Here is a 21,935-nt window from a genome sequence, read left to right on the forward strand (position 1 = left end):
CTCTCCCAGAAGCCCTATATTCGTTACTGCGGTGTGTTCCTTTCATCTATTTCTCCGAACTCCTGTCGGAGGGTAGTTTGACCACGCTACCACTGGGCACAGCCTGTTATCTATTGAGAAGAAGGAGGAGGAGGAGGAAGGAGGAGGAGGAAGAAGGGGGAGGAGGAGGAAGAAGAAGAAGAAAGAAGAAAGGAAGAAGAAAAAAAAAAACAGAAAAAAAGAAACAGAGCCCCCTAGCGGTGTCCCCAGAGGCAAGGCTGGGCCTTGCAAGCCACAAGCATGGAGTTCCAAGGAGTTGTGACCCCCATGTTCCAGGACCATGGAGGGGGGCTGAGCCCATGCACCAGCCACACATTCTTTCCCTGACTCCTGGTATATCAACTGACAACATGACTGACTGCTCCACAGGGAAAGAGATCCAGAGAGAGAACATAGAGACATCTGCAGTGTCCAGAGCAGAGAGACAAATAAGTAGCCTGGACATGTCCAAGGCTATCAGTGATAGAGAAGACTATCAGGGGATAGAGAATAGAGAAACAGAGCAGGAGCAGAGAGAGGGGAGAGAGAGAGAATGGGTCAGAGAGAGAGAGAAAGAGAGAGAGTGCAGAGTTATAAAGAAAATGGGTATTTGGACAGAGTTTAGGGGAGGGAAGGGAGGCTAGGATGGACTTGTACTGAGGGACCCAGAGGCCACCATGGGCTCCAACATGCTGATAGGCACTACAGGTAGCCATGTGTCCCTATGGCTAGCCATAGGGAAATGACTCCTTTTAGTAGAGAGGAGCCAGCTTCACAAGTTCCCAAGGAACCTAGTATCACGGTTAAAGTTTGTTAAGAGGAGACTTGTGGAATTACTGGGAACACAAGACTAAACGCGCAAGCAGGGCGGGTGCTGAGCGGCTCTGCGTGAATGCAAAGTGCAGTGCGGAAATGGGCAAAAAATGAGAAGCGTTAAGTGCCTTCTCAGGTCCGCTTTGGCGGCAAAGATCTCCTTTGCCGTAAGGAAGAGGCAAATGTCCCAAAGCTGTGGTGAGTCCACCTGGTTAGAGGCAAATGTCCCAAAGCTGTGGTGAGTCCACCTGGTTAAACCCTGCCCGTTGGGGAAGGTGGGGTAGGGGAGTGGCTTCTGCCGCCTGGGTGAAACCCAGGTCCCGTGAAAATCCTAATCCTACTTCTGACACCAGATATCGCGGTTAAATAAGGATCAGGATAAACAAATAGGCCGAATAGATGTTTATTCAGGGAGAAACAACTTACAACCTAGACAGATGAACACCAGGAAATTCAACCCGATGCTCTCCTGTCCAGTCACACCAGCAAGAGAGCTTTTCCCGGTTCTCTCTCTGACCTCCTTCCACAGGTCACTTCCGCCCATGGCTCCACCCCCAATGGGCGTGGTCAGTGCCACAGAAGGACTATCTCACTACAACCTAGCTTCTATCTAACTTCCAGAAACCCTCCTATAGTCCAGGCTGAGCATTTTTCTGGACATTTGAACTGCTTGCTGTTGGCATTTGCAGAGTCTGCTGTGGGGCTGACATGGGGGGAGGCCAGTGTGCAAATCCAAGCTGGAGGCCCCACGAGGCACAGCCATTTGGTCTCTGGCAGCCTCGGGGACACTCAGAACTCACCCAGGGCCTAGGCCAACCACACCTTCACCCCATAACCCTGAGGTACTCAGAGGGCCTCCAACCAACGATGGAGCACAACTCCCCAAGGGGCAGGTATGAGGGAGATAGCTCAAGGGGGTACAGTGGCCCCAAAGGGTAAGGGCCTGAGTTGAATTCCCTACATAAACAGCCATGTATGGCTGTGCACTGGGGGTGGATACCGAAGGGTCCCTGGGGCTTGCCAGCCAGCCCAGACAATCAGAGCGCTCTGGACTCAAAGAGACTGTGCCTCAAAAACTGAGGTGGAGACCAATAGAGGAAGAAGACCCTGTATGGTCTCTGTGCACACACATGAAATTACCCTACCAGGGTGAACACAAAGAAGGGCCCAAGGAAGCCCAGGGAACCTGAGGGTCTCCAGGCAGTTTGTAGCTGCTGGAGCGAGAGGCATTATCTTCAGTGTCACAGCATCTATGCTCTGGTACAGACACTCATTAACTCTGGGTCACAAAGAATGAACAAAAGGAAAAAAGGAAGGATGGAGAAGGAGGGAGGAGGGAGGGAAGCCAGTCAGTACAGATGGGGTGCCAGGCACACCCAGTAGTCCAGTGGCGAAGGAAGCTCCTCCCCAGTACCCCACTGTGTGTCATAGCCCTGGGCTTCAACAAACCAAAGAAAAGAGAAAGGCTGGGCTGCGGCTCAGAGTATTAGATATATTATGAGACAGCAATGAAAACAATTTTGTAAATCGTTATATCTAATTTAAACCCAGATGCTAAGGGTGGGAATGAGAAACTGTTACTTATACTGACCCTGTTCCCATCATCTGCTAATGTTGATCTCAGGACAGACTACCCTATCCAATGTGGCGTTGCTTGGTGACTCTGAGCCCCCTCTCCTGGTCTGGCCTGCTTGCTTGGTGTGTCACCTTCTTGGGGGACACTCAGTGGAAGCTGGGGCCACATAGAAGCATCAGGTGAGGTTTTCTGGAAATTCCAGGACACCTGCATCTCATTTGGGAGGGGCCCTCCTGGTCAAAGTCCTTCTGAGGAAGCCAGCAACTGTGCCATCTTCATGGGCAAGCCGGGGTTCCACCTGTGCCATTCTGAGTCATTGCCCTCTGTACTAAAACCAAGTCATTATGCCTAGGACAGCATATTCCTTGGGAAGGGGCCAAAGGATATTTGTCTGGGAGTGGAGCAGACTGCAAACTAAAGCTCCTGTGTTTTCTTCTTACTATTTTTTGTTTTTTGTTCTGTTTTGATTTTACTGAGACAGGATTTCATGTAGCTCAGGCTAGCCTCAAACTTATTTTCCAGAATGTGAGATGACAGGTGTGCATTGCTGTGCCCACGGCACTCTGCATGTCAGGTCATGCCTCAACTACACCAAAGCAGCATCTATCTGGTTCCCTCCCCCACAGTTGTACTCCAAGCTTAACCATGTGTGAGCTGCTTCTGGCAGGTTTGGCGGTCCCTACTTTCCATTTTAGCACACAGAGTGCTGGGATTTCAGATGAGTGCTTCAGGCTTTTTACATGTGTCCTGGGATTTGAACTCAGGTCTTCAGATTTTCACAGCAATCACTTCTATCCACTGAGCCATCTCCCTCCTCTCTGTGCCCAGCCCCCTCTTCCCTAAATAATGCTGGCAAGGACCTTTAATTATACGTTTGTGGGGGGAGTCCTGCGGATGCCTGAGGCCAGAATGAGCATGGCATCGATTCTGACCCCCAATTCGAGTTAGTACAGGTGGCTGTGAGCCATCATGTGGGTGCTGGGACCCACATCCCCTGGAAGAGCATCCAGTGCTCTTAACCCCTGAACCATCTCTCTGCCCCAGGCAGGTTTGGGGGTCTTATGTGTGCTGCTGTCTGACACCCTATTTTCAACACCTGGCAACACCTGGGTGTGGAGTAGACATAGATGTCCTGGTGTGTTGATGGCACATGCTTTCAGTTCCTAGTCTGAATTTATCATTCCCCTGGAAACAAGGGTCCAATTGAGCTGTTTGACAACCTGCTTGGCATCACTCAGACCTTCCCTGGAGGCCTGGAGTAAAAGGACACCAGGCCACACTCCCACAGCCCCACTATCTGGAACATTTTGAACACCCTGAGGAAACAGGGCAAGTGCAGCCTATAGCTCCCACCTCAGGGCCTCAGCCAGAACTGCCTGTGACAGTTTGTAACAGATCACAAACTTTGTCAAGAACTAAGGGCCCACCTTTACTCCTTCATTCCTGGCACAGACCCAGAGTGTCTTTACTTATTCAGCCAACTCACAGGCCCCAACCTTTTGTTCATTTTTTATTTTGTGTTGTTTTTGAGATAGCTTCTCACTATGTAGCCCTGCCTGGTCCAGAACTTGGTCTGTAGATCAGGATGGTCTCGAACTCACAACTCACAGATCCACCAAGTGTTGTTATTAAAGACATAGCTGCCACTTCCTTCTCCCGATTGATTATTCCTTTCTTTCTCCCTTCCCCCTCTGTTTTCAGAAGTGTTTCTGCTATACAGACCAGGTTAGCCTCAAACTTAGAGCAGTGCCCCTGCCCACCCCCCTACCCCTGCTCCAAAGGCTGGATAACAGGAATGTGCCCCCCCACCCAGGCATTGTTGGAAGTGTTGGTTCATTTGTTACTTTTGGCTGTGGTAATGCTGAGGCACTTCTGCCAATGACCATGCCTCTTTCCTGTGTGCTGGGATCAGGTGTTCTGTGTTACCATGTGTTCATGGAAAGATAGTGGCTTCCATGGGGACACTTTCATACACACACTGACAAATTTCCCTCATGTCCCTTCTCTTCCCCATCCCTCCTTTCCTATCTCCTCTCATGCCAACTGTCCCCTTCACTGTCATGTTTCTCTCCCCTCTCCCTCCTTCCCCCCTCCTCCCCCCTCCCTCTCTCCTTGCCACCTTCCTTTTTCTCTTTCCTGGGATTCATTGGGTGTAGTGAGCCTTGCATACGGGAGCAGACTACCCCAGGCTACTTCACGGAGAAAAGGCCCCTCACAGCCCTGGTCTGCCTACATGTCCTCAGGGAAGGGTCAGGCCCCTGGCCTCCCCAGCATGGATCCCATCATGTCCCACAGCTCTACACACTCCCTCAGGCTCTGGCATTCTCTACCCCCTCTTTCCAGGTTGTTCCTGGAGCCTGGGGAGTTGGGGTGGGGTGAGGGGACAGATGCCCTGTTTAAGGCTGTGCCCTCCATGACTTTCATTCTCAGCTTTGACTCTGCCATCACCAATACCAATGTGAAAGAGGCTTGTTTGCTCACAGCTGCCTGAAGCATCGGCAGCGGCTAATCTATGGACATTAACATGGTGGGGGAGCACTTTGATGGTCATCCTGCTTGCCAGACAACATCAGTGGCTTCCCCACTGAGGCCTATGAGCTGCCTAGCCACAGGTCTTGAGTCTGTTTGCAGCTGCAGACACAAGTCCTCCACTGCAGCAGAATTCAAGAAGCCTCACAGTTATGCCAACATTGCTCCAGTGGACATGTATGGCTGCTAGCCCCACCATTGCCCGAATCCCCATCCTTGCTAAAACTCAAGGAAGTCCTCTTGCCTTTGTGTTTGTGCTGAGATGACAGGTACAATAGTCTTCCGTCAACTTGACATACAAACTAGAGTTATCTGAAAGGAACCCCAATTGAGAAAGAAGATGCCTCCATCATTTCTTATCTTTTTTTTTTTTTTTTTTTTTTTTTTTTTTCCTCGAGACAGTGTTTCTCTGTGGTTTTGGAGGCTGTCCTGAAATTTGCTCTGTAGACCAGGGTGGTTTCGAATAACTCTGGCTCCCAAGTACTGGGATTAAAGTCATGTGCCACCAACGCCTGGCCCCAGTTTATTCTTTATTGTATCATCCACTCAGTTTGGAACCCTCCCTGTCCCCTTGGAAGAAGCTACATAGAAGTGCACTTGCTCCTCACCGCCTCAGCTGCAGCAGCCCAGGCCACACTTGGAGCCTCAGCACTGCCGCTGTTGAAGGTCTTCCCCACATTTTGTCTGCGAGCTGTAGGTGCAAAGAAGGTGTGTGGAGCATTTATTGAGGCTGTTATTAGGTTTCTCCTTGATGATCAAGCTCACAGGTCCCAGGTCTGGCTAGTCAAGAGGACGCCCCTGTGACCTCTCCAAAGGAAAACGTGAAAAGCTCGTGAATCCTCTAGTGAGGGGGCTGGGGATGTAGCTCAGGAGTAAAGTAACAGCTTAGAATCCCCTTAGAGAAGGGCTGGGCTTGGCTTATGTGTGAGGCCCTAAGTTTCATCCAGTTGTCAAGGACAAAACTAACAAAACTTAAATGATGCAGTTGCACCACACGGGGCGCCCAAGCAGAGGTTTCAAGCTTGAAAGAATGGGGAAATATTTGGAAGAGACAAAGAAGATTGCTCAGAGAAAAGTCTAGAAAAGGTTCAACAGAGTGGCACAGCCTGCGATTTCCTCCCTACTTCTTCCGCCACGCTGAGGCACTGTCCCTTTTAGCCATCCGCAGCTTTGCCCTGGTCCCTTCACCCACGTGACCAGGTGAGTTCAAGGCTGAATCTGACGAGCATGGGCTCGCCAGGGCTCCCCACGGAGGCTGACATCAACTTTGCTGGAATTCACCAGCCTTGCTGTTGGGGTACAAGGTCCTCATCGTGGGGCGCTCCTTTCCTGGGTGCCTCAGATCCTCACCCACAGAGGTGACATCACGAATCCTTTGGTCCCCATCTCAGAGCAGGATTCTGGGCTGCCAGGGCATCCATAACCTAAGACCTGTTATTGGAGACAGAGTCACGGAGACCAGGCTATTCTTGAACTGCGTGTGTAGCCGAGGATGTCCTCCACCTCCCCAGTGCTGAGGTGACGATCCTGCACCACTGTGCTCAACTTCTCCTCTTCAGTATTTACTGGTTTTTATTTTATTTTACTCTATTTTTTGGCGGTGTGGGGGTGGAGCCCAAAGCTTCCACCCCTCCCATTGAGACGCATTCCTGGTGCAGACTGACCTCATCACTCACAGGGCCCTGGGTAGTGGTGCCAAGAGAGTCTCATGGGTCAGAGGTAGGGTACCGGAGAATATCGTCACTGACATTCTTCACTAGAGCCTTTCATTAGCTTGGTAAAGCAGCTCTCCTGCTCGGGAAAGTTCAGGGTAAAGCTTCACTTGCATTCCCAGCAGCCAAAGATAATAAATATAAAAGAAGGGCTGGGGAGATAGCTCCCTGTGTAAAGTCCTCTCTGGCGAGCATGAGAACCTGGGTTCCCAAGAAGACAGCAATGTGCAGGATGCTGGGCCTGGCGACAATCCCAGGACTCCTGGGATGAAGAGGCAGGAGGATGTCTGTGAGTTCACAGCCAGCCTGTCTACTGATTGAGTTCCAGGACGGCAAGGGATACACAGAGAAACCGTCTCGAAAAGTCAAAAGCAACAGCACTGTTCTGAGCAACATATACATATATTTGTTGAGAGTCATCACACAAGGGCCACAATCTACATTCCTAACTAAGGTCCTAAGCCTATAGCTCCAAGGCTGCTCACATGTGCCGTGTATCTCAGCTGAAGGGTCAGGATCCTGGGGGAGATGCTCCAGCTGCAGGGCAGGCAGATCAAGGTGGCCGCCCAGGTGTGAAGAACAGCACATTGCTCTTGGTCTCTGCTTACAGACTGTCCAGTGGATGTCATGGGGTCTAGGGCTGTGTCTGGTTATCTTGAGTGATGTCACTGGTTTCTGGTTACCAGGTGCAGCCTTGGGTGTAGTGGGGCTCCTGACTAAGCTATTTTTACATGTCTAAAAGACGTCTTTACTATGCTCAGTACAAGCGGCTGAGGCAGTACTGCTGCGAATTCATGATCAGGCCCTCGAGCGCATCTGTCTCAAAACACAATTCTAGCTGTTTCTGTCCACCTACTGTGGCCGGTGAAGCAGGCGACCTGCCATTCGCGTTCAAGGACTCTATTTGGCTTAGTAACGATAAAGAGACGCGTTTTTTTGGTTTTTTTTTTTCGACAGTGGCTACAGTGGTTGTCGCCACTCTCCGAGCTTCATCATGCCGCCTAAGGATGAAAAGATGCCGGAAATTCGGCCAAGAAAGACATAGACCCAGTAAATAAGTCTGGTGGCAAGGCCAAAAAGAAGTGGCCCAAAGGCAAAGTTCAGGACAAGCTCAACAATCTAGTCCTGTTTGACAAAGCTACATACGACAAACTCTGTAAGGAAGTGCCCAATTATAAGCTTATTACTCCGACTGTGGTCTCTGAGAGACTGAAGATTCGAGGTTCCTTGGCCAGAGCTGCCCTTCAGGAATTACTTAGTAAAGGAGTTATCAAGCTGGTTTCAAAACACAGAGCCCAAGTAATTTACACCAGAAACACAAAGGGTGGAGATGCCCCAGCTGCTGGTGAAGATGCATAAACAGGTTCAATCAGCTGTACATTTGGAAAAATAAAACTTTATTTAAAAAAAAAAAAAAGATAAAGAGACGCATCACGAGAGGATGGAAGGCCGGGAGCGCGAAGGTGGGCAGCAGCAGCTTTCCCGGCCCCTCCAGCTTCTCACGCATTTTAACCAGCTTCGCCCACGGTGTGGCGCCTCATCAGATCCAGCAGCACATGTCTGCGCAGGCGCCATTTCCCAGCATACACCAGGAGCAGGCACGAGGGGCGCCGCGGCCCCACTTTACGGCTGCCTCACTTTACGGCTGCCTCACTTTACGGCTGCCCCCTCAATCCCAGGGTGCGAATACGGTGCGCCCGGCCGTCGCGCTCCATAGGCACCGCCCTACTCCACGCCAATTGGGTAGATGTCCCTTCAGCCCCTCTCTGATTGGTCACAGTCTTTGTCAGTCCCTTCAGGCTAGTGGCGCGCAGCGAGCAGCCGGCGGGAGCACGAGAGGCTGTGCAGCGGCGGAAGTGTCTCCAAAGGAAGATGGTGAGGGCCGCGGGACGGGTGGGGAGCGTGCTCAGGAACTTCGGGCTGCTGAGAGGTGGGAGAAACTGAGACCAGAGGCGACCGGGACGTCTCCAGGGTCCTAGCCCGTGGGCATTGGGGACTTGCCTCGAGATGGACACATTTTTTGAGAACGGAAGAGGGACAATAATCGCTTCCGGGATTTGTTATCGTCATTGATAGGAATGCTGCACTTCCGGGAAGTGGGCGGGGCTGAGGCCTCACCACGTGGGCTCCTTTGGCCGACTTGTCTCTTATCTAGTGTCTGGCCGTAGTTGCCCACGCCTTTTGTTGCAAATCCAGCACAGAGGGTGACATTTCTTCCTGGGACACACAGCATGTCCTGGTCAGGAGGAAGGAAGTGCCTTCCCCTGGTTCAGGCTCCCCAGTCCTGGGACTTCTGTATAGACCTAGGTGACAACATGGTGGTGAATAGGAGGGCGGGTCTTCATGTGTGCTCTGTCGAGGGGCGCGTTGGCCCAAGTTGTGAGAGACATAATCCATCTCCTCAGTTCTTGATGGTAGCGTGTTCGGTTTTGTTTGTTGGTTCTGTTTTCTGAAACTGGGCATCATGTAGCCCAGGCTAGTCTCAAACTCGTGATCCTCCTTCCTCGGTTTCTGGAGTATGGAGAAGTCAAGTGTTTGTACACACCTCCACACCCATCTCAGGAGGGGAGGCGGGAACTCATAGCCCAGAGGCCCTGAACTCCTTTTGTAGGTGAGGATGACACTGAATTTCTGAACCTGCCTTCACTCCAGAGTGCTGGGTTCGCAGGTAGAGTACCATGCGTGGTTAGTGTGCAGGCTCCTAGGGCCTCGCACATGCTGGGTAGCACTCCCCACTAGTTGCATCCTGAACTCTCAAGACTCATTCAGCCTATTCCCACCACATAGTGCCTACCCAGCCCCTGATCCCTGACCTTCCTGGAAGGGTTTGCCAACCTGGGGCATCCAGCGCAGGCCACCCACTGCAGCAGCCACACAAAGACACTCCCAGATTTCCTCAGTCGGTCTGGGACAGGAGTGTTCTTACTGAGCATTCCTGAACTCAGAGCCCTTGGCTTTGGGCCTCCTCCCATCTCATCTACACAGGACCCCCGGGCCGGGGTCTGGAGGATGGCCAAGAAGGGATTTCCTTTGCTGAAACTAGCTCTTTCAGTGGGAGGTGCTGGGGCTGGAGCTCAGAGCTAGTGGCTGTCGTAGGTACCCTGCCCACCTTGACCCATCTCACTGTGAGCTTATGACCTTTCCAGCCATGGCACTGACTCATTACTTCTCCACTTCTTCCCGATAGGCTAGAACCCTCACTGCACATGGCCCCCTGGGCCATCACAGCCTTTCATGGTGGTGGCTGAGGGTGGCATCCTGTCCCCTACACATTTTCCTCACCTGTGGGCCTGGACAGGAGGCACCTTTGCCAGGGGCCCCCACTGTCAGGGTCCCCACCCCTGTGTGTTTACTGCCCCTCTTTGCCACAGCAAAACCCACGCCCACACTGATCTCTTGTCTAGCCAGGTGCTAATCACTCGGTAATTACAGAGCAGTGGGTGGAAATGGTGGCCATTAGGGCCTGGCCAGAGGAGGGGACATCAGCAGCATTTGGCAAGAAAAGTCTGAGGAAGAACACCCTGGGCAGTGGTTGGGGCCCTGGCAGGAGGGACAAAAGTTCAACAGTAGGATGGGCCTCATCATGATTTCCTGGCAGCCAGCTCCTGGCCTGGGCTAGGCCATACCAGCTCCAGGAGAACTGCATGTATGTCCCTTGTTGTTTTTCAGGGTTGGCCCTGAGCCCCTGCTGTCCCTTGTTTTGGGGATTTGACTGTTCTGTTTGTCCTTCATTGAGACAGGGTCCTCATGTTCCAGGCTGGCTTCACACTGTAGTCAAGAATGATGGTGCCCCTGTCTCCTTGGAGCTTATCCATAGGCTGCCATGCTGTAGCTCATATTTGTTTATTTATTTGAGGAGCATTTTGGACACCCTTGTCACTGACCACCAAAGCCGCCTGCCCACCACCCATTTGCACCTCATCCTCCACCTCCAACCCTTCCAGGAAGCTGCTACAGGAAGTGGGCTCCAGCCTCACTTCCTGCTACCAGGCCTCTCCAGCTCTTCTCAGGAAGGGCCATGGGCTGCAGGATCCCCAGTCCTCATGACCCAAAGTCATCATGCTGAACCTGTGGTTCCTGAGCATTCTATAACCCTGGCTGGCCTGAAGCTCACAGAGATCCACCTGCCTCTGCCTCTCAGTGCTAGGATTAAGCATGTGTGCCCCATGCTTTGCTGTGTTTTGTTTTTTTGTGGGAGTTTTGGAGACAGGTCTTGTGTAGCCCAGGCTGACCTCAACTGTAGTTGAGGATAATCCTGAACTACTGATCCTCTTGCCTCAGCCTTCTTGGTACTAAGAGTGAGAAGTGTACAGTACCGCACCTGGTTTATGTTGGTTTTGTGGGACTGGGGCTGGGAGGCAGAGTGTTACTAGCTGCTCTGTCACCTTTTCCAGCCCTCAGCCCCAGCACCAAGCCATCCCTTCTAGAAGCACAGGGACAGGGCATCCTTTGTGTTTTCAGGGTCTCCTTCCCCACTGGATTTAGAACCGTTGGCCTTATCCCCAGCACCATGGAAGAGAAATCCCAGGCACTAACTAGTGCAACCCTGGGGTTCAGAAGGCTGGAGCCTACCTACACTGTGTAGTAAGACTGTCCTAGGAGTCCAGCCAGTTAAATAACGTATTAGATTGCTACCTGTAGACTTGGAGGGCTGCACTCCATCGTGGTTTAGGTGGCACGAGTTGTGGAGAAATGACCAAAATGGTCCAGGCAAGTCTGGGTGGTTGCCACTTGCAGGAGGGGACAGAGTACAGCAGAGTACTGTGTATCGCTTTGACTGTACAGCCGTCCCTGCATCAGGGAACACTCACATTGATATTTGCCTTCTAGCTTCCCTTGTCGCTGCTCAAGACAGCGCAGAATCACCCCATGGTAAGTGCAGTCACTCCGGGCCACCTCTCTTCATGTGTCCACATCCCAGGCCTTTACAATTCAAAGAGGAGAAATTCATGCTGGAAGGGCTAGAGAGGTGGCTCAGTGGGTAAAGGTGCTTGTTGCCAAGTGTAAAGACGTGAGGTTAATCCCCACATAGTGATGGAAGGAGGGAACTAACTGCCCCCCCATTGTCCTCAGTCTTCCACCCTCAAAGTCCCTGAACATAGACAAAGTGACAGATGTAATAAGATGAATAAAAGGTCCGAAAAAAAAAAATCTTTTTAAAAAAGTAACTTCAGGGAGAAGTTGGGCCTGAGTGCACCTGACATAACTTTGGTCCCATCCTCAGTATCACAGCACAGACTAGCACAGCACCTGTCATGACAATGGCCTGGGAGGCTGCAGCAGGATTGCCATGGGTTGAAGGCCAGTATGGGCAGCATGTGACACTCAATTTGTTGAAAAGGGACAGGAATGTGACTGCACAGACAAAAGACTGCCCAGCATGGTACAACTTGGGTTCTGTCACCAGTACTGTAAGAGGAGTGTTGCCTCTGACGTGTGTTTACAGATAGATTCACACAGCCAGAGCTCAACCTGTGTCATTGTAGAACGTTTGTACAACTTCACAAGTAGACTCCATTTCCCTCAGCATTCATCCTGAATTCTGCCCCCATCCCCTGGCCACCGTGCCTGCCTTTGCATCTTGAGGGCATTTCTGAGTGAGGAACATGTAGTCTGCCTGTGTCATTCAACACAGTTTTGAGGTTCATCCACTTTTCTTGGCTGTGTAATACTCCTTGTTTAGATGACCAGTCTGAGCTTGTCCATTGTCTCCTTACTGTCCTCCTGCCTCAGCCTCCAGAGTCCTGGAAAGACAGGTGTGCGTTACCATGCCCAGCTAGTAGGGGATTTTAGTTTGCTTCTGTTCATGCCTGGCCGTCATAGCACTTCCCAGTGAGTGACGCCCCGCCCCTAAAGGTTAAGTGGAGTTACACAGAAGACTGTAGTTGCAGGACAAGAAGCCAGGTGTGTCTGAGCTGGGCTGGGCTGGGCCAGGCTGAGCCGAGCTGACCGTGGCCTCCTACAGCTGGTGGAGCTGAAGAATGGGGAGACGTACAATGGGCACCTGGTGAGCTGCGACAACTGGATGAACATCAACCTTCGAGAGGTGATCTGTACATCGAGGGTGAGTGCCCGCTCTGGGAGGATGCAGTGCTGGACTGCAGGAGCTGTGCCGTCTATGACACGTCCCTCCACAGGACGGGGACAAGTTCTGGCGAATGCCCGAGTGCTATATCCGCGGCAGCACCATCAAGTACCTGCGCATCCCTGACGAGATCATCGACATGGTGCGAGAGGAGGCTGCCAAGGGCCGTGGGCGAGGGGGGCCACAGCAGCAGAAGCAGCAGAAAGGCCGCGGCATGGGCGGCGCTGGCCGAGGTGGGACCCAGATGAGGTCTGAGGGACGCCTGGGGCCCCCTCCCCACTCTGTAACCTGTCCAGTTCCCATGAGGGTGTGGATTTCTGTGGGAAGATGAGGACATGGGGATCCTGGCCTGGGCCCAGGCCACGTGCAGCCTGGGGTCTTCCTGCAGTCCTATGCCTGTCTTGGCCTCTGTGTTAGCAGCATTTGTGGCCCCTGCACAGGGAAGCTGGTGTCTCAGCCACTACCTCTTCTCTCACCTGCAGGTGTTTTTGGTGGCCGGGGCCGGGGTGGCATCCCAGGTGCAGGACGAGGTCAACCAGAGAAGAAGCCAGGGCGGCAAGCAGGCAAGCAGTGAACGGGCACAGCCTGAGTGGAGCTCTGGATGGTGGGCTAGCCTCTGGGTGCCTCTCCTTGAAGCCCCTGGCTTCTACTGACTCAGTTTCTGGGAGATTCCAAGTCGGAGGCTGCTGTGAAGCCCTGGATGTTCTTTGAAGGGCTGCCTTCTTCCAGGCTTGTTTTGAGTTTCATGTTGGAGCCACAGGCTCAGCACATGTCAGGCTGGCCTGTCCTCCCCTGCCTACCCCACCCCCACCTGTTCTGTTAGGAAAATAAAGGAAGCATCACTGAGAGCCAGCCCTGCCCTCCATCAGGTGCAGCAATTCCACGAGCACATGTGTGTATGTATCTGTTTGTCTGTCTCCTGGTCCTGCTAGCAGAGGGGAGAGTGGAGCAGGTCCTGTACTTACAAGGATTAAGTAGGAGGAATAGGAGTTCCAAGCCAGCCTGGGCTACATGGCACTCAAAAAGCCAGGTCTATGCATGCAGCACTATGAAAGCTGTGGCAGGGGCATGGGGACATCAGGGCTGGCGAGTGGCTCACCTAGCGAAGCTCCATCCCCAGAACAGAAGACCAGAACATGTTCGAGTTGAACTTCTTTTTTCTTACGTTTATTTTTTTCTGTGTGTGGGTATGTGTGTGTGTATGTACTCCATGCATGCCTGGTGCCCACGAAGACCAGAAGATGATATTTGGATCCCCAGAAATGGAGTTCCAGCCAGGGGCTACTGGGGATGGAATCCGAAGTTCCATGAACACTTGGCAAGTGCTTACTGACCAAGTGGGCTATGTCTCCCTTTCCTACAGCTGTGCTCAGGGCCCATTTGCCCACACAGTAATGAGAAACCTTTAATCCCAGCACGGGGGTGGGGTGGGGGGTGGAGGGGGGGCAGAAGCAGGTGAATCTTTGCAAGTTCAAGGCCAGTCTGGTCTACAGAATGAGTTCCAGGACACCCAGGTATAAACAGAAACCCTGTTTTGGGCAGAAAAAATATTCAAGTCAGGTGCCTGTGAGGGTCTGTGCTGTCCTGTGTCCCCTCCCAGCTGGAGCCTGAGTGCCAGGATGCAAGGTAGTCCTGGCATTGTAACCTGGTCTTGATGCAATCTACCACATGGCCACCCCCTCCCTCAGGTGGGACCCATGTGATACCCTGCCTAGACAGTGCTCTGAGGGAGTACATTGTGGCAGGCTGGTCACCATGTTGAAACCTGCCCAGGAGTAAGGACTATGGCAGGAATAACTACTTGGCCAATGGGTCCACCCTGTCCTCACATTCGGTATGGCATGGGCAGGAAGATTGCTGTGAGTTCCAGACTGTCCTTAGCTGCTAAGATACTATAAGAAAATTTAGTGTGGGGTTTGTTGTTGAGACAAGGCCTCGCTATGTAGACCAGGGTGGCCTAGAACAGAGATAAACATGCCTCTGCCTACTGAGTGCTGGGATTAAAGGCATGTGCCACTATGCAGGGCTATGAGCTATACCCTGGTCCTGTCCTCAAGGCCATCAGTTTACTGTCCCTTTAGCCTCCTGCTGGCTGAGACCCTGTGCCCTATATTCATTGGCATTCCTGTCCCACCACCACCCTTAGCTGTCCTTGAATTCTGGGTCATGTACCCTGGATTAGGTGAACTAGGTTTCTGTGTTCTTCCCAGTGAGTTCCAGGAACCTGGCCTCAGTCCCTCCACAGAAAAAAAGGAAACCAGAAGCCAGGCCTAGTTCCTGAAGTCTGGCTTCTAGATCTTTCTCTAAGCCAGGCCTGCTGGGCTGTTGTTCACACCCACCACCTGACCTCAGCTGCTCTCCTGTGGGTGGCCCCTCCCACAGGACTCTGCCTAAGGTTCCCTTTGTTGCTGGAGCCTCAGCTACAGGGTAACTCACCCAGGTCCAGGGACTGCAGAGGGGCAACCTTCCATGAGAGGTGGCTTCCCACTGTGTTGTCCCCATCACCCTCCTGATTCCTCATAGGCAGACCTCAGTACAGCTTAAGGGGAGCAAGGACATCCCACAATGACCCCATGACTGGCCTAGCATACAGGGACTGGCACCCAGCCAACACAGTGAAGCCTTTGCCCTGCAGCCCTGCCCTTCCCCAGGGAAAACTGGGACAAGAGGCCAGGCAGCTGAAGAGGCCACCAGGGAAGGGGTCAGGTGACATTCAGGACTGGAAAGTGAGAGCCAATGAAATGGCTTGATCGGTGGAAGTATTTCCCGCCAACCAACAACCTTGAGTTTGATTTCCAGGACCTACATGGTGGAACAGGAGAACCAGTACTCTCTCCCTCTCTCTCTCTCTACACACACACACACACACACACACACACACAAAGGTGCCATGGAGAGTCCTAGTACACCCAGAGTGCACAAAGCTCTGCATTTGATCCTGAGTATTAGCACTTGGGGTATAGAAGACAGGGTTGCAGGACCAGTTACCTAGAGAGTTAGTGTCCCAGGCAAATGCAAAGGTCCTGTGGCCAGCAGACATGAACTGGGCTGAGGAGGAGATGCTGGAGCTCAGCTAGGGTGGAGACCCCCAAAACACCTGCCATAGGAAGAAAGAGCAAGGACAGTTTCGCTAGGGCCTGTGGGCATCCCTGAGGATGGGACCCAGAGAGAAGTGGGCGGTTCAAGCCTGCTGCCAGCAGACCAGGGGCTCTTCCTTGGCCACCTTCCCTCATCAGTTACAGAGACCCAGGCTGGGCTGGTCCTTCTGTCTGTGTTCTAGGCCTGCTTACCTCCATAGCTAATTCCAACACCACTCCTCCCTGAGACCACCGAAGGAGAGATGAAGACTCCAGGATGATGGGAATGTGTTGCCAGCGCATTGCCCAGGCTCCCAAGACTATCCCCAGAGAATACCCTTGTTTACTGCCCAGCAATAGACAGCAGTGGCTGGACAGGTACATGCTTTTAATCCCTGCACTAGAGGCAAGTAGATTTCTGTGAGTGCAAGGCTAGCCTGGGCTACACAGGGAGACCTTGTCTCCAGAAAAATAACAACACACACACACACACACACACACACACACCCTGCCACCACCACTGCCAATGGCTTCCCTCTCTTACTGGTGACCTCCAGGCTCAGCTTCAAGGGCCAAACAAGGAGCCACGAGCTGGTGATGACCAGGGTGGTGAGGCCCTGTTCTCCTAAACTTCCATTTCTCTGGGCTTCGCCTATGCGGGAGCTGCTGGGCTTCTCAGGGATACACTTGCAAAAAATAAAATCCTCCCCTGGGAAAGGGTGCGGTTCCCTCTGCCTGTGGGAGGCCTGGGGTTCCCTCCCCTGCACTAAACAACAAAACAAGGCCTCTTGACCTAGCAACTGTGGCCACACAGGCCTGGAGGCCTTGGGTAAGATGCCTGGACCATTTCCTTGCTGTGTAACAACTGTACCTCCACTTCAGCAAGTGCTCAATAAATATATACATGGTGTTCTCATCATCCTAGGGCCAGCTTGGTATACAGCCAGTGATCAGTAAGTGCACAGTGAGGGTAAACTACTGCAATTGTATGGCACAATGACCATCACCCCTAGGACCTGCCTGGTATGCAACAAGTGCTAAATAATTGTGTGGTGGGAATGATAAATGCACAGCAAGCACTCAATAAATGCAAAGCGCAGTGATCACCCTAAGGCCAGCCTGGTATAAAATAAGCACTAAGTAGTCAATAAATGGATGGAGTGGTATCTTTGGGAGAGTTGATGCTATCTAGACCTTTCTTTTCTTTCTCTCTCTCTTTTTTTTAACCCTTGGCTGTCCTGGAACTTACTCTGTAGATCAGAGATCCACCTGTCTCTGCTTCCCAAGTGCTGGGAATAAAGGCATGTGCCATACCATCCAGACCTTACTTTCTACAAGCTATTGAGTCAGTGAAGACCAACTTGTGGCCCACTGGGGCCCCATTAGCCTGAGCCTCACTGGGGGTAGCACCAGGCCATAGCTTCCACACAAGGTCCCATCCAGCAAGCTCCCTCCCTTGGCCCGGCCTCCTCCAGAGCCACCAGGCAGTGACTCATGCCCTCCATCCCATCCCGCCTCTGCTGGAACCAGGCTCCAAAACAGTCACCCAGCCTGCTCTGGGAGGGGCTGTGGACATACTTAAGAGCTTCGTTCAGTGCCTAAAAATACCAGTGTCCTGCAGCCTCTCCATCCAGCTGCTCTCCCTGCCACAGAGCCTTGTCATCCCCTGGAGGTGGGGTGGGGGGAGCAGCTTGTCTGAACCCAGTGACCTTGCTCTTAGAGACCTCTCAGAGCCAAATGAGGCAGGAGGGCTGGAGTTCTCAGCCTCCTGGGGTCAATGCAAGCCCCAGGATCCCTGAAATGGGCCTGTCTGTCCTCACTAGCTAAACCCTGGATCTTTCTGGAGGCCTAAGAAAGGCACACAGGGTTGGGGTAGAGATGGGGACAATTCACAGAGACAAACTGTGATTCGCTCTGTGGTGGGATCCAGGCAGGCACAGAACCAGGCTCTCCTGCCCGCCAGAGCAGCACGTGCAAAGGCCCTGGGGCCAGCATGAGCCAGCTGGGTATAGGCCTCAGCCACCACTCAGCAGGTGCCCCATCAGGTCAGGCAATGCCCTGCCCCCTGCTTCTCCCTGAGGGAGAGTGAATCACCCCAGACAGTCCAGTTCAGGGGACCGGACTCCCTGACCCCGGCTTCTTAGCAGGTGCAGGGTTTGTTTCGCCTTGCTTTGTGTTTACTGAGTCTTATTCCTTGATATGCCTTGTTTCTGTGTAATATCTCTGTGCACATGTACATATTGAAGCCACAGGGCAGTCTCTGGTTCATGATGTTAGGAGGCATCCTCTTTGGTTTTTCAAAAGTTGTTTATTTCTCTATCCATTTATTTATTTATGGGGTTTCTGGCCACAAGCATAGTGTGCATGTGTGGAGGTCAGAGAACACCTGTGTGCAAACATAGTGTGTGTATATGTGGTCAGAGGACACCTGTGGGCAAGCACGATGTGCATGTATGTGGTCTGCGGACATCTGTGCACAAGCGTGGTGTCTGTGTATGTGCTCACAAGACAGCTTGCAGGAGTCCCTTCACTCCTTCTACCATGTGGATACCAGGGGACTGAACCCAGGTTGTCAGGTTTGGTGGCAGTCACCTTTAACTGCTGAATCATATCCCCCTCCCCACCTAGCTTCTTTTTCTTGATGTAAGGTCTCCCACTGCTCTATGGTTTGCTAAATAGGGTAACCTGGCCAAAGTTCTGGGGATCCATCTGTCCCTCCCCATTACTGGGGTAACCCAGCGTGTTACAGATCAAATTCAGGACCTCATGCATGCAGGTTACAACTGGGTTTCTATGTAGCCCTGGCTGGTCTTGAACTCACAGAAATGCCCCTGCCTTCACCTCCTGAACACTGCCAGGCTTTGATTTTATCTTTTGTTTCATTCTGTTGTTTGGAGACAGTGTCACTCTGTAGCCCAGGGTGCTAGGCCTCATCTTGCCAGACACCATCTCCTAGAACTCTATTCTCTGAAGTTGGGAGAAGGAGCTAAGAACGTCACCCCAGAGGCCAGCTGAAGAAGAAAGGGTCCTTGGAGAAACTGGAGATGCAAAGGCCCTGGGGTAGGAATCGGTGATATGGCTACTGTGTGGGTAGATGCTGGAGAAGGATATGAGCTTTGGCTGCTGTGGCTGTGGGAACAAGGGCACAGGGACATGAGGAACAGGTGCTATCTTAGCCAGCTCCAGGTATGAGTCAGAGTGACCCAGCCCAGACCCTCATCCTCAGTGATTGCCGTGTGCCCAAACATTAGTGCACAGAATGTGCTCTGCAAAATGTGAGATGAAGAGATGGATAGACAGAAGGACAGATGGGAACATGCTGGGTGGTGAGTCTGTGTGCACCCCATGGACCCCCAGTCAAGGACCTTAGAAACCACCCGTGTCATCTTCCTGCTGTGATGGCAGTGTCTGTCCTGCAGCTTGTGTGTTCTCCCAGCCCCCACAACCATTAGCAACCCTTGCACCCAACAGAGGCTGCAGGGTGGGTGATGGGCAGGATACCAAGTGCTGGCCAGGCAGACGCAGGCAGCTGGGTACCTGATGCCGCTACCTGCCTCTGCCTCTGAGTCAGCATCACCATGGTAACTGGCTCTGCTGGATGCTCCCCTGGCTCAACATCGTCACTGCAGCCCAGCCACCGTCATAGCTGCCTCCCTGGCAGGGGGCACAGATATTTTTAGCAGATTTTGTGCATCAACAGCGACAGGAAGTCTAACTTCTCAACTGCATCCAGCTCAGGCCCTCAGTCTCCTGGGGCAGGTGGCATATGTCTCAGGGACTGAGTGATCAGATCATAGGTCAGCATGGCTGGCATTAATGGGGTTACAGCCAGAGCTGAGCCCAGGCCTTTCCTGGGGAATGCACTGGTGGGGAAACTGAGGAAATGAGAGAAGTTATGGGTTGGTAAAGAATCAACCTGTTGCCTGGTGTTGGTGGCACACACCTTTAATCCCAGCACTTGGGAGGCAGAGGCAGGCGGATCTCTGTGAGTTTGAAGCCAGCCTGGTCTACAGAGTGAGTTCCAGGATAGCCAGGGCTACACAGAGAAATCCAGACTTGAAAAACAAACAAACAAACAAAAAATCAACCTCACACCATGGCCGATGAGGTTCTGTGGACACTAAGGATTAGTCACCTCTCCCGTCATTGAAATCTATACCATCCCTCACGCTCTGACCCCCGTGACCTTTGCTCAGGAATACCTTTCCTCCAGCCTTCTGGAACCATCTATCCACAAATGAATGTTATGAATCCCGGGAAGCTTTGTTTCTCGCTTCTCTTTCTGCTGTAATTTTCAAGCTATTGGTGTCACCACCTAACTCTACTCCCAGGATGTAAGGCTACTGGCTGAGCTCTCCAGGACATGGCCAGCACCCTGCTCTGCCCGTGCCCCCAGGGAGCTTCAGCCAGGCATGCCAAGGGCAGGAGAGGAAGCAGAAGCTCAGCCAGAGTTATAAGGAGAGAAGTAACTCCTTGGGCAGATTTTTCTTTTGTCGAGACAGGGTTTCTTTGGAGCCTGTCCTGGCACTCACTCTGTAGACCAGCCTGACTTCAAACTCACAGAGATCCGCCTGCCTCTGCCTCCTGAGTGCTGAGATTAAATGTGTGTGCCACCACTGCCTGGCTCCCTGGGCAGAATTTTGCTGAAACCTCCTCCAGGTTATGTCCAGCTCCGGAGATGACCTATAAAAACAGATGACCACACATGCTAAGCACCTCAGGTGAGTAGGGTCCCTGCCCACCCCAACACACCCATACATATCTGTCCATCTTTTAGAGACAAGGGCCCCTTGGGGAGAGACAGCTTAGCAGTTAAGAGCACTGGCTGCTCTCTCAGAGAACCCAGGTTCGATTCCCAGCACTGACGTGGAGGTTCATAACCGTTTGTAACTGGAGTTCCAGGGAATTCAGTACTCTCTTCTGGCCTCAAAGGACACCACACACACACACACACACACACACACACACACACACACGATGCACAGGCATGCATGCAGGTAAAACACTCACATGTAAGTATGTATGTATGTATTTTTTTTTTTTTTTTAAAGCTGAAGGTCACAAATCACCAGACAGTGGTTTAAAGATTTGAGCAAGGCAAGCCTCACTTCTATGTGCAGATGTGCATTGTCGTGGTGGCCAGTGAGTCAGCACAGGGCCATGGCCACAGCCTTCTACCTGAACCCTTCTCACTGGCTCACAGCGATCACTGACAGCCAGGGCACCAGAGGAGCTTCAGGATGTGTGTGTGTCACATTAGGTCAAACAGATATACATGCACATCACACCTACCTCGAAGTAAAGACTAGAATTCCTACACACCCACACACCCACACACCCACCCCCCCACACACACACTCACCCACACACCCCCTCACACTCCCTCCACACCCCCACACCCTCACACTCCCCCGACACACACACTCACCCCACACACACACCCTCACACTTCCCCCACACCCACCTACCCACACATGCACACACACACACCCACACACACCCACACTCACCCACACACCCCCACACTCACACACCCCACACACACTCACCCACACACACCCCCACACTTCCCCCACACCCACCCACCCACACATGCACACACACACTCACCCCACACACACACCCTCACACTTCCCCCACACCCACCTACCCACACATGCACACACACACACACACCCACACACACACACTCACCCACACACCCCCACACCCACACACCCCACACACTCACCCACACACATACACCCCAATACACACACACACACACCTTTTATTCACATTCTTTGCTGGGAAGTTGCTACTTCTGGAGGGCTCTGGGCTGGGCCTCTAAAGGGCAAATGAAGTCAGGGTTCTAGCTATGACAATGTACAGCAGGCCTCCTCTCCACTGTGTGGCTGGCCAGTCGTCTACTGATCTGAGCTCCTTCCTTCAAGAGGGCACTGAGACACTGGGACCCTGGAAATGGTTGTGCCTGGAGCTGTTTCCAGCTAAAATCATACCTAATGCTAATCTTTTTTCCCCAATCTATCTTCCTGGTGGCCATGACACCCCAGACTGCTGCTGCTGTGAGAAATGCAGTAGCTGCTGTCTGCACTGGTGCTGACCTCAAAGCAAACTGGCTCCAA

General features: G+C 52.4%; 1 protein-coding gene and 1 pseudogene across 2 annotated transcripts; both read left to right on the forward strand.

Annotated features, from left to right (window-relative positions):
- The first annotated feature begins 7,642 nt into the window (after positions 1-7,642).
- On the forward strand, positions 7,643-8,071 carry LOC127217215 (40S ribosomal protein S25-like; annotated as a pseudogene).
- Positions 8,072-8,499: 428 nt separating this feature from the next.
- Positions 8,500-13,622, forward strand: Lsm4 (LSM4 homolog, U6 small nuclear RNA and mRNA degradation associated). Of its 2 annotated transcripts, none has more exons than XM_051178119.1 (5): positions 8,500-8,523; positions 11,479-11,520; positions 12,614-12,712; positions 12,786-12,966; positions 13,216-13,622. In XM_051178119.1, exons 1-5 carry the CDS (start codon positions 8,521-8,523, stop codon positions 13,305-13,307), a joined length of 417 nt encoding a protein of 138 aa, XP_051034076.1. In that variant the 5' UTR covers positions 8,500-8,520; the 3' UTR covers positions 13,308-13,622. The 2 variants fall into 2 exon arrangements, with proteins under 2 accessions (XP_051034076.1, XP_051034075.1); XM_051178118.1 differs by lacking the exon at positions 8,500-8,523 and adding an exon at positions 8,949-9,062.
- The last annotated feature ends 8,313 nt before the right edge of the window (positions 13,623-21,935 follow it).

This window comes from Phodopus roborovskii, unplaced genomic scaffold (assembly GCF_943737965.1).
Source record: "Phodopus roborovskii unplaced genomic scaffold, PHOROB, whole genome shotgun sequence".
NCBI classification, from domain to species: domain Eukaryota; kingdom Metazoa; phylum Chordata; class Mammalia; order Rodentia; family Cricetidae; genus Phodopus; species Phodopus roborovskii.